The sequence below is a fragment of the Zeugodacus cucurbitae genome, chromosome 5, assembly GCF_028554725.1.
Source record: "Zeugodacus cucurbitae isolate PBARC_wt_2022May chromosome 5, idZeuCucr1.2, whole genome shotgun sequence".
NCBI lineage: Eukaryota > Metazoa > Arthropoda > Insecta > Diptera > Tephritidae > Zeugodacus > Zeugodacus cucurbitae.
Genome location: NC_071670.1, coordinates 1,441,872 through 1,454,583, shown reverse-complemented (window position 1 = coordinate 1,454,583; position 12,712 = coordinate 1,441,872). Strand labels below are relative to the sequence as shown.

The 12,712-nt window shown below is 39.7% G+C and overlaps 2 protein-coding genes across 2 annotated transcripts; both read right to left on the bottom strand.

Annotated features, from left to right (window-relative positions):
• Positions 1–3,218: 3,218 nt before the first annotated feature.
• LOC105212651 (probable ATP-dependent RNA helicase kurz) lies at positions 3,219–7,453 on the bottom strand. Its single transcript, XM_011184767.3, has 4 exons — positions 7,225–7,453; positions 6,947–7,138; positions 3,512–6,887; positions 3,219–3,444 (listed from the first exon to the last, which is right to left on the bottom strand). Exons 1-4 carry the CDS (start codon positions 7,297–7,299, stop codon positions 3,362–3,364), a joined length of 3,726 nt encoding a protein of 1,241 aa, XP_011183069.2. The 5' UTR covers positions 7,300–7,453; the 3' UTR covers positions 3,219–3,361.
• Positions 7,454–8,614: 1,161 nt separating this feature from the next.
• LOC105212652 (uncharacterized) lies at positions 8,615–10,314 on the bottom strand. Its single transcript, XM_011184768.3, has 2 exons — positions 9,164–10,314; positions 8,615–9,102 (listed from the first exon to the last, which is right to left on the bottom strand). Exons 1-2 carry the CDS (start codon positions 10,080–10,082, stop codon positions 8,615–8,617), a joined length of 1,407 nt encoding a protein of 468 aa, XP_011183070.2. The 5' UTR covers positions 10,083–10,314.
• Positions 10,315–12,712: the final 2,398 nt, after the last annotated feature.

Below are 12,712 nucleotides of genomic sequence, written 5' to 3'. Positions count from 1 at the left end.
TTTTCTACACTTAACTGTAATACTAAGCAAAAAATAATTGAAGAAAAAAATAATTAAAAAGCAAAAACAATAAAAATATTTAAAAAAATAATTAAAATAAATTTGGCAAACCCAATAAACAAATAATTAAAGCAGCAGTGCAAAACTACAGCGAGTTAGCAGCAAGAAAACGAAAAATAAAATACAAAAAATTGAAAACGAAGCAGCGATGTACTCAGTAATACAGGCAAACGCTGAAAAACTAAAACAAAAATTTCATAAAAATAAAAATAAAAATAAAAAAAAAATATAACAAATGGTTGCGTATTTGTTTTTGCGCGCCAAAATGAAGTTAGCAAATACAAATTACCCAAAAGTTTACGTAATAATATGATAACTAGTTGAATTTTGTTGTTGAATTACATATGTATGCATATTAGTGCTGTGTAAGAAATATTAACTATTGAATTAAGCAAACCGTACATTTTTGAAAACACTGTAATTAACAAGTAACTGTGCAAAATTACTATAAAAATTGCAAAGAAATGTATTTTGTGTGCAGTTGTTATGAAAGGAAGACGTCTTCAGTGGTGCGCAAGCGCAATTTGCAATTTGGGACAGTTGAGTTGGTTTTTTGGGACACATTTTTAGGATGTTCTCCTTAGTTGAAACGACTTCAAATGCGTTTGACACTATTTAGATAACATTTTAAAGTGTTTAAAGTGTTTTGGGACAAATAATTATTTTGGGACACATGTCTGATACGGCTCAAACTACAAAGAATTACAATGTGAAGCATTTTAGGTATTTCCAAAACAACAATTTAGACAATATTATCACTTTTATTGCTTTTAAAAGTTTTCAAACGTTTTGGGACACATTTTTTATGATGTTTTCCATACTTGAAACAACTTCAAATATATTTGACACTATTTGGATTACATTTTAAAGTTTTTTAGAGTTTTGGGACACTTGTTTGACACGACTCAGACTACAAAAAACTTTAGTATAAAACATATTTTGTACTTCCAGAACAACAATTTTGACAAAATTAGCACTTTAAATACTTTTATAAGGTTTCAAACGTTTTGGGACAATTTCACATCTTATTGTGTACAAAAAATATGACTGTGAATACTATATACATAACATTTAAAAGCTTCGAAACAGTTTGAAAACAATTTTATAATAAAACTGCGACTTGAAATGATTTTCGAACTTGTGCTGACATTTTTGGGACAGTTATATACAATGTTGTGTATACCACAGACGATTTTAAATGCACTTTGGCACCATTTATATTGCATATAAACGATTTACAGCCCTTTTGGGACAAACAAAATTTTGGGGCACTTATTGGATGGGGACACTTAGTGATTTCCAAAACATAAATCAATTTGAAAATTTGTATATACTGCTCGAACAACTATCTTAAAAAATTAACATTAACATTAAACTTTTAATGTTTTTAAAAAATTTAAAACACACTTTGGGACACTTTTGGGACAGTGATATCTCATATTGTGTGTACCAAAAACAACTTTAAATGCACTTGGCACTATTTATATTGCATATAAACGATTTACAACCATTTTGGGACAAATAAAATTTTTGGGACACTTTTTGGGACAACATATTTTGTTTGAAAGTAAGCTTGACTTGCATTTAAAAGATTTCGCAACACTTTCTGAATTTTATTTATTTATATTTTATGACTTCCGTGAGCCTGAAGACGTTTTCATTACGCGCAAAATTACTTTTCGGCCAGTTTATGTTTTAGCGCTTCGTTTTAGTGCAATTATGAGATAATCAATAAATAAATAAATTAGGTATGTGTATTGAAGAAAAAATCGTATTAAACATTAACCCTAATATTAACCCATTAACTACCGATTTGTATATGCCCTTAAAAAGTTACTTACATAAATATGTTATTCACAACAATTCATTATATATGTATATATATAAATATGTATGCTGATATAAATAAATTTATGTAACTTGAATATCCTCGAGAAAAAAATATATACACACAAAGAAAAAAATATTACAAAAATTGTTAAAAATGAATTAATACAAAAACCCAAAGAGATTCCACAAATTATTGTACTTTATTACATATATACTTATACTTACATATTATATATATATATATAATAGACATAATGAACTGGTATTTTTCCAAATAATATATAGCCTATCCTATACTGCTAACTAATATGTTTATAAGAATTGTAATCAGACTTTCGAAAACAAAAAATTAAAAAAAAATTAATTTAGAAATGAAATTTTAGTACGAAAGCGTGCTGTTTACAAGTTAATGAAATAATTCAAATCTTTTTTATGATAGTTAAAAGATTTTAGAATTTCAGTTATGAAAAAAAATAATTAAAAAAAAAAAACAATTTAAAAAATTAGTTATTAAAAATTTTAATTTTATAAAAAAATAAAAAAAACTTAATTTTATAAAAAAATAAAAAATTTAATTTTATAAAAAAAAATTTAATTATATAAAAAAAATGTGACAATTTTAATAAAAAAAAACAGTAGTTTAAAAAAAATTAAAAAAAGTGACGAAAAACAATTTGAAAGCGGTTTTGTTATGTAATATTTTTATAATTAAAAAATTACTCGCTGTTTTTTGCCTATACCACAACTATCCACTCTCTCTCTCTCCACTCTAACTCTACACTAAACTCTATGCTATGATACACACTTTATTGTAATATTTATAAACTTGAAATTTCACCGCCAAGCAAAAAACGACTCGCAAATTGTTAAATAATTCCTCTTTTGTAAAAATAAAAAAAATGAAAAAATAAAAATTATAAACAATATTTTCTCTTCTAAGGCATTGCGCTAATTGTTTGTATACAAATTATATAGTTGAACAAATACAAAAAAAATAAAAAAAAAAACATTTAAAATTAAGTATATTTAAACAAATATTAAATTTCACTGTTTTTTATCCAAATTAATTACAAAATGCATAAAAAGTGTTTTTTCTCTTCAAAGCAACAAAAAAATAAAGAAATAAATAAATAAAAAGCATAAGCATATCATAAACGAATAGTTAAAATATTTAAAATATAAAATTTATAAACTAATAAAATATGAAAATTGTTTAACGAAATTATTTTGTGTTAATTAATGAGCTGAAACTGAAACTATTTTTAATATTGTGCTTGTACAACAAAAAAATTGGAAGATTATTTAAAATAATTTTTGTAATTTTTTTTTTTTCAAATTTACAATTAAGCATTTATTTGTAGAGCAAAAACTTTTTTTTACAATATTTGTTTTATTTTTTAAATATTTTTAGAAATATTTTATTTAGCTAACGGTAAACAATTATGGATTATCTTTTCCGATTTCAGATTATTCAACTCTCCAATGGCGGCCATTTGGCTGACAATTCCGCGATGGAGACATCATAAAGCATGTTCTGGTACTCCTCGAGTAAAACTGTAAAAATATTACAACAAAAATGTAAGTTTTATAAATATTTCGATTTTCACCAAACAAAACTTACAGTTAGGATTGCGCGCCCACTCCGCATGCAGCTTGTCGCGCGTATTGATTTGCTTGCTGTTGAGCGCGCGCTTGAAACGCACCACACTCTCATTCAGATTCGACCAACTCTTCACCAGCGAAGGCGGCGTGGCCTTCAGCTTCGCTTTATAAGCGGCTAAAGCGGGACAAACTTGTCCGTCCAGCAGGAAAACACCAAAGTAGCTGCAAGCCTTCTCGCCCGCCGGCATCTCGAGTTCGGTCAGTGGCAGCTCCCAGCCCGCCTTGCCGAATGTGGCGTCCACAAAGCAATACACCTTGCCGTCCGCCTCTTTGTAACGCGGCATTGGCTCCTCCTTGATATCGCGTATATTGCAGAGTAGTGGCGCGTACAACAGCAGCCATTCCGGATCAATGGCGGTGATGCCGCGCATATACATTTTAGAGCCATCACCATGCTGCGTCTCATAGGCCTCCTGGTAGACCACCCATTCGGGCAGTTTTGTGCGCAGCACCGACGAGGAGTGCATGAAAACGGGCTCCGCCATATCGGCGCAATTGTAGGCGAATTTGAGACGCCGCTTCTCCTCTTTGTCGCTGATGTCCGTTAGTGGCACTTTGCGCGCCACGCGATCGACCATGCCGGCCAGCAGAATTTGTCGTAGGAAGCGCGCCTGCACATCGGTGGGCGGCGCCATCGACGGATCGACACACAAGTCCACGCCGGTCACGTTCAAATTGATTTCGTTTGTGAGTTGCACGCGCAGCTTGCGCACCTCTGTCAGCGCTTTGGGTCGCAGTCCATTCTCAGCGCAGAACTGCGCCAATTTGCCTTGCGAACCTGCGTACTCTGCCGCGCCCACAGCGCGCAACAACACCATGGGATCGCCGAGCAGCTGATAATTGCCCGTGGCGGCCCAACTGTTGCGTTTCTTCTGCCACTTGTTGCGCGCAAATGAATTGCCATCATCACCGTCTTCAGTGTGTTCGCTTACGCCCACCTCCATCAACAGCTCCTGCACGGATAGTGCCGCCACCAAGCAGACGGTGTAGGGAAGCAGATTTTGTTGATGCGAGAGCGCCAACATTTTACCGAAGCGCGGCGCAACAGGGAAGCGCGAAATGACTTGGCCGAGTTTGGTGACAGCTGGTGGCAGTTCTTTGCCCCCTTTAAGCGTCTCCATGCGTTCAAGTGCGCCAAGCACAACCAAGCGTTGTTCGGCCGCCTGCAGTTGCACTGTATCCGGCGGTGAGGGGAAGGGGAAATTCACAACTCGATCAATGCCCATGCAACGCATCTGCAGCATGAGATCGTCCACCGGGCGCTTTTGTATATCCGGTTGGCTGAAGTCCATGAAATCGTGGTTGTAAACCGCGCTCGAATATAGCCGATAGCAGTGGCCAGCGCTTACACGACCGGCGCGACCAGCACGCTGATCTGCCGAGGCTTTGGAAGTGTAGGTGACAACGAAGGCGCTGACACCGGTTATTTTGTCGTAGAGACGCGTCTTCTGGCGACCGCTATCCACGACGTACTTAATATTCGGTATCGTCAACGATGTTTCGGCAACATTTGTGCTGACTATGCAGAGTCGGCAGCCCTCGGGTGGCGGTTGGAAAATGCGGTTCTGCTTCTCCGGCGAGAGCAATGAGTAGAGCGGCAGCACCCATAGTGGTTGTTTGGTGGCGGCTATATGAGCAGCAGTATTGTCATCGCCATCGTCATCGTCCTCCTCATCGGTATTGTCACCACCTATTTCGGCTTCGGATTCGCTATTTTGAGTTTCGTGCATATCGGCTTCTGTGTCATCGCCGGGCAATTTGTAGTCGTCCAGATTAATTTTCGGCAACGCAATTTGTGACATGAACTTCTTCTTCGACTTTTTCACACTGCGTATGGCGCGCTTCATATCGAATTCAATATCAGAGTCGTCATCGTCCCGTGTTACAAGCTGTTCGTTGTCGTCTTCAATAGTTTCCTCCATGTTTTCGGCTTCTTTGGGTTCAGCGGCGTGCTCCGAGCTATCTTTCGTTTTTTCGCCTTCTTCTTTATCGCCAGATTTTTTGATTTCTTTTGCATTTTCCTTTCCCTTCTTATCATCCTCCTTTTTGTTATATGGAAAAGTGCGTCGCAACTTGCGCACCAGCGTGTTGACCTCCTGCTGACCTGTGAGAAACACCAAAATGCCACCGTCGGGCAATTGGGAATGTATTTTGGCTGTCTTTTTGAAAGCTTCCTGCAGATAATCAGACGGTGTGCGTCGCTGAAAATGCACGGTGACAGGGAACTGACGCGCCTCCACTTTCAGCACCGGCGGTGGATATTTAAAAAGCTTTGGATTGCCAATGAAGTCGTCCACACGCAAAGTGGCAGACATGATGATCAACTTTAGTGGATCGCCGCGTTTCTGCCGCAGGGGTACGATGCGCGACAGCAGTCCCACCAGTATATCGGTGTAGGCACTGCGCTCGTGCGCCTCATCCAATATGATAACCGAGTAGCGATGCAACAAAAAGTCACTTTCGACCTCCTTCAGCAACACACCATCCGTCATGAATTTAATGCGTGTCTGTGGCGTGACGTTACCCTCGAAACGTATCAAATAAGACACCTCCTGTTCGCTGAGGTTCATTTCACTAGCCACACGTTTGGACATGGCGATGGCGGCCACACGACGCGGTTCAGTAATACCAATGATTTTGTTGTTCTGTGCATAGCCGGCCTCGTAAAGAAATTGTGGAATTTGTGTTGTTTTGCCAGAACCAGTCTCACCAGCCACAATTATGATTTGATTCTCATTAATAGTTTCCATAATTTCTTGTTCTTCGCCCAAGATGGGTAGCTTAAGGCGCGCTGCCTGCATTTCCGCATCACGATGGACGGGCACATAGACTGTGGTACGCATTGGTACTGCTGGCTTATTGGGTTTTGTTGCACCTTCTTTCTCTGTAACTTTCGTTGATGTGGAGGGCATTTCTACTAGCTCATCAGTGTTTACTTTACTTTCCACAACATTTTCTTCGACACATCCAATATTAGATTCTTCCGCCATTTCATTGTCACCCTCACTTTCGTTTTCACTATCGCTATCACTATCACTGTCCTCATCCTCATCATCTACGAGACTGAGCACATTGGGATCACGTCTTTTAGCTGCTAACGCCTCCTCATCCTCTATAAGCAGCTTGCGTTTCGCTGCTCCTTTGATTGCGCTTACTTTGCCCACTGCTTTGCTGCTACTTTGCTCCGTTTGACGTTGCTGCTTCTTTGCCAGCACCTCTTCGAGCGTCTGTAACTTCTTCACGCCCACCGTCTGCACCTGGCTGATAGATGTATACTGCTTAAGCTCGTGTTCAGGCACCTGCACGCTAGCCAAGGCTTGTAGCAACTCGGCGCGCTGTTCAGATAATAGAAATGTTGTATTTATTGTACAAAATATGTTTTAAAACTACTCACACCCTCCTTCTTCTTCTTTTTGTCCACAATTTGTTGCAAATGTTTGCGTTGTTTCTTTGTTAGTATTTTTACGTGTTGTTGTTTATCCAATTGCACTTTGGTTGCACGCTTCTGCGAGGGCAAAGCCAACGCATTGGCATCGTCATAGCCAGCGCCGGCTTCTGCAACACCTTCAGCCCATTCGATTTTGATCTGGATTTTGGAAATGTTACAAGAAAATATGAATGTATACAGGTACTCATAGAGTTATGTAGGCACAAAGTTTTTTCCGCACTTACGTCCTTCACTGCCGAATTGTCCACCAGCGTTTTAGGATTCTGACGCGCTTTGGCGTTATACACCTTTTTACCCATTTTCACTATATTTTTCTCTAAATATTTAAACAAATTAGCACTAAACAATTGTTATTTTGCATGCATGCGTCCAGCTGTTGCACGTGGTGTTACTCGCTTTGCGGATTTTGACACAGCAATGGCAGCGCATAAAAAGGTGGGGATAAAATAGCGCACATGAGAACAAAACAAAAAATAGAAGCAACTTGAAAAGGAAATGTGCAATAAAAGTGGCAACAAAACATTGAAAAAATGTAAACAGAGAGTGATTTTGGCTGTTTTGAGAGCAAAATTGTGTGAACAGGGTGTCTCAACTGATTGCATTATTGTAAAATCTTGTATATTTTTGGCTCAAAATAATTTTAAAAGTTGCTAAATCTAATCAATTTTGTGTTTATTTTTAGTGCAAATGCTAATTTCTTAAGTTATAACTTGATCTTATGTATATAATATATATTCTCTACTGCTGACTGGGTAACCTTTCTCATCTCCAAGAGTTTGCTCGCTGGGCTTACTTTCATTTCCTTCCGTTTGCCATTCGCCGCCGTTTGACAGTTTGACTTGAAGTTTCGCGAATGTAACCGCTTTTTTAGTGCGTACGTGAAAATTTTGCAATTAAACGTTTTTGCGCTAATTAAAATGTAATAAAACAATAAAAACAAGTGCTAATCGTGTATATGTGTATCGTAAATTGTGTGTGTAGTGTTATTTCCTTTCCAAGTGTTTCTAATTGGAAATTGTGAAAAGGAGGCACGCTTGCCCATTTTTGGAGCACCCTTCATTATATCCGCCCAAAAGCTTAGAAAACGCAGCCTTTTGTCAAGGGTAAGTCTTATAATGACTATTTTATTGTATTTCAAACAATTAAGTTAAATATTTGTAAACTAAACCTGAAATATGCATATTCTATTAATGTGGACGGCGAGTGAGATAGCAGAATATGTAAACTGCTGCTGTAGCTGCAAGTGCATGTATGCACACACACACAAACAATTACAGGGAACGTTGCAACTTAAATGCGAATGTGTAGAAAATATAGTTTCGTCAATTTTTAACTTGAAAACCAGTTGAAAATTCCACATTTAATGATTTTCATTGTTTAATTCGCGGAATTCTGGCTTATTTGTGAGCATGTATGTGTGTGAACAAAATTTTTAATGTTTCTTGTGCCTAAAAATAAATGAAACTTAACCAAAGTTTATAAATAGAATTTTGTGTATAATTTTATTAAATGATTTCTTAAAAAATTACAAAATCAATGCATGATAAATTTAACAAAAAAAAGTACATGGATTAAATACAGTGTTAATAAAAGCTAAAAATTCAAATTACACACCTAATTAATGGAATATTTATATGAACTGTAGCCGCTTGGCTGAAAATGGCCACCGTCGTAGTTGGTTTGGAAATCAGAGAATGCGTCACGGAACTGATACGAACCCTTAGCAGGACTAGCACGATTTAAGCCGAAAGAGGAACTGCCAAAGCCCGAGCCAGCACTAAAGGAACCGAAATTATATGGTGAAGAAGGAACTGAATCATAGTAGGATGGTGCGGCAAAAGGTGGTGGAGACGCTGGCCTCGCGTTAGGACGCCGACCAAAGTTGGGCAGTCGCGGTGATAGAACTTCGGGCGGTGGTCCGGCGTCTTCATTATCTGGAATTTCATTTTCATCACCTACATCGCCATTCGTCGCGTCAGCGCCCTCTGGTGCTGCATTGAGGTTGTCGTCTTCTGCTTCTGCTTGTGGTGGATTATCTGCTTCGGGTGCGGTCTCGGGCTGTTCGGCTTCTGCATCATCGTTGTAATCATTGGATGAGGTATCTGCAAAGTGAGCTTGTGAAGCCAATCTTATGACATTTAATTAGAAGTTGGCGTATGTTACCATCTCGCTGCGCATACTGGTACAATAGTCGTGCTGATTGTGGCGGTACTCGTGGTGGTTGCGGTGGAACTGGGCGACGCCTAGCTGGCGGTGGTGGTGGTGGAGGTGCTGGTTGTGTTGGTGCTGGCGGTGGAGCTGGACGACGCCTAGTTGGTGGCGGTGGTGGTGGAGGTGCCGGTTGGGTTGGCGCTGGTGGTGGTGGTGGAGCTGCAGGGCGTTGACGATTGCGCGCGTTTTTACGTGGCGCAGGCGGCGGCGATGGCGGTGGTGGTTGCGGAGGTGGTGGCGAAGGCGAAGGAGGTGGCGCTGACTGTGCAGCTGGCGTGTCATCATAATCATAATCCGCAGGACCAGCGCGCAGGTTGCCGCGTGACAGAAAGCCATCGTATCCAGATGGATAAAAGTAGTCATAGTCATAGCCACCATATGGTTTATTAAAACCAGGCGGTGGACGTATGAATGGCTTAGGACGTGGGCGCGGACGTCTGGTCGGCGGCGGTGGCGGTGGTGGCGGCTCTGTCTCAGGCGCCTCAGTGGTTGTGGTCGTAGTTGTTGTGGCGCGCGTTGGTTGTTTCCAGAAATCAGACGAGCCGGCAAATAAGGCAAACTTGTTAAAGAACGGATTAAATGGAGGTGGAGGTGGCGGAGGCGGAGCCGGTGTGGTGGGGGGACGCGTTGTCCTCGGACGCCTAGTAGTTGGTGGTGGCTGTGCGGTGGCAATCGTGCGCGTCACATTCGCCTTCAATTCACTTGCAGTGGCGCTATTTAAAAGCAAATTACGTAGTAGCCAGCCCACATCCAAGCTACGCCGGCTTCGCACCTGCAAATCGAGCTTTGTGCCTGCATCTGAGCTGAACGCTAATGTGCTGCAGCAGCCGACGAACAGCGCGACGCCAAAAAGGACTCGTACGACGCGCATAGTGCCCGAAAAGATCGCTTAAAGCGAAGCGTTAACTCAATACGAAGCAGCGCTGACTAGCGTTGCTCGGATAGAGACTAATATATACTATATTACAATGCTGCGCGCGCACACTTCAACTTTAACAGCGTTTCGAAGGAGCTTACGACCGTTTGTTGCGGCATGCAACAAAGAACTGTGCGCTTGGCTTGTTGAGATTTCTAGCTAAAGGTTCGCGTGCGGCAGATTTGTAGCGCCGAACGCGCTGGCAATTGCTGTGGCGTGCTGCAACTAGTAAAACGAGTTCACAGCACAATCCGTTATTATATCATGCGCACGAATGGCGAAAAAAGCTTTGGCCAGCACACAGACGACAGGTCGTGGAAAACTGCTGCTGCCGCTGCCGCCGTCGCTGACATAGAAGTGACCATTGCAAGCGCGCAATATTATTTGCATTTTCCTGTAGTGCTTTTTTTGGCCAGCTATTCGCCGCAGCGGAACATCGATTTTAAAAAATATTATGTGTAAAACAATTGTATTGTGTGTAATTATTATATTATAAAGTTTACATTTTAATACACAATTAATCATTGCTGTCAGTATTGAGGCGGTGTTTGGACAACAAAAACAGTTATATTTGTTGTCAGCATCATAAACATTGCTGTTTCCTGACTTTTTTATTCTGAAATTTCTCATGATTGCCAACATGGTGTTGCTATGGCATCACAGCTTGAGTTAACGTGCATTGATTAAGCATGAGGAAATCATCACCACTTGCTTTAATGGTGGTTAGGAACGCAGTCTATATACTGCTAATATAAAATCTTTAAACCTAAGCAAGCTTTAGGTCCTTCTTCCTGCCAACTTCTTCTTCAAGCCAACCAACTCTCACAGCTTTCAAATAATATACAAGACAAGTAGATAGGTCTGATACCACTGGTTCTGTTTCTTCGAAGTATTTTCGTTACTTCCATCTAATCAAATTTACAAGCAAGCGAGGTAGAAGTCTTCGCTAACGGCAGTCCAGTATGCCTGATTTCACTTAGTGAACACTATTAATCTCCTTTATTCAAAGTCCGAAGACTATTTTAGTGGTGCTATAAAAAGATTAATTTCGTCTTCTCCAGCGTTTCGTTAAGTTGTTACTCTGCTTGATATTTTGAAATTTTTAGAGCCGAACCGATGGTACTTCGAAACATTTTGTTTACGAAAAGTCGGTTGGTATCCAAAAAGAAACTTGCTTTCAGTCCCAACAGCTTCTCGTTACTCACACTGAGCTTGCCATATATTCTATACAGTTTTTTCATCTATTAATCAATTAATTTATGCAAACAACCTTAAAAATATTAACAGCTATTTGATATACAGTTGAAAGCTTTTATCTAGGCTTGCTGAAAGTGTTGCTCATTAGCTTTGATTTAAGGTCGTGTAAATTTCGCGCACTAAGTAACGCGCTCGCATTTTACCGTTACCGCAACGAGACGCATTAGGGTCAAACTAATAGTGCGTACTGGCCTTCGACGGTTTGGCTCACGAAGTGCTTCTAAAGCGGCATTTTTGCCCAAAATCGCACAGACATTTCAATAATCCATATATCAGCATGGCCTGACAATTGTCCCAAGCACTCGAACAATTCGATACACAACAAACCAGTATTTTATGCTAAATTCGAAAGTGAAACAAAATGAAAATAAGCAACTGCTTCTAGATTGCCGTGTGCGACTGCTGGCGCTCAAGGACATGAGACGTGACGCGGTCGGTTGTAGGCTGGTCCAGCAAGTTGTTAGAAAATAAAAAGCGCACAGTGCTACAGATAATCCTAGTCGTTAGTATACGCAGAGACACCTACATACATATCTACACATGTACTAATTATTTATTAAGACATGTTTGCCTTTGCTATTCTGTGTGTGTGTAGGTTATCTGATCTCTTACAGCTCAAAATGCTGTCCGGCCACTTCGAAGTGGAGCAAATTAGTGCATTTGTAAAATATTCTGCGCTTTTTGTCTGTGCCACAGACGGTTGCATGACTTCATTTTCGCTTGTTTCATAACGATTTTCGCTTTCATTTGCAATTCAATTTGTGTTCCTAACGATCATCGTTGATTCATGCCTGTCAGCGCGCTGCTGTTGTGGTATGCCCAACAGCTGACGAACGCATAACTTTGAACTCGAAGACGCGTTGTGTGCTGAGAATGATGGGAAATGAATAAAGTCCCGTTTGGCACCTGCTTAGTATAGCAAAATCAACTGTTCTGACGTCATAATAGCAACGTTTATGGAAATAATTACAATTTTCGGTCGTTTTAAGACTGGAAGCTAAGCTATGCTGATCTCTGCATAAAATTGATATTGATAACTATGATATCGTTGGCACTCGATGAGGTTCGAAATCATGGCTATGATTGGCCATGATTTACTAATTTGATTCAATGCTGGGTGATCCAAGTACTGAAATCAGTATGGAAGACCACCAACATCATGTTAAAGATTTTAGTCCAACGAAACGTATATCCTGAATATATTCGAAACGATTTAAGACATATTCAAATGTCAAAAACTCATCCTGAGATCCAGATAAGATACTTCCCATATATACAAATCAATCAAGGCCCCTTCAATATTACTAAACAGAATACTACTAAACACA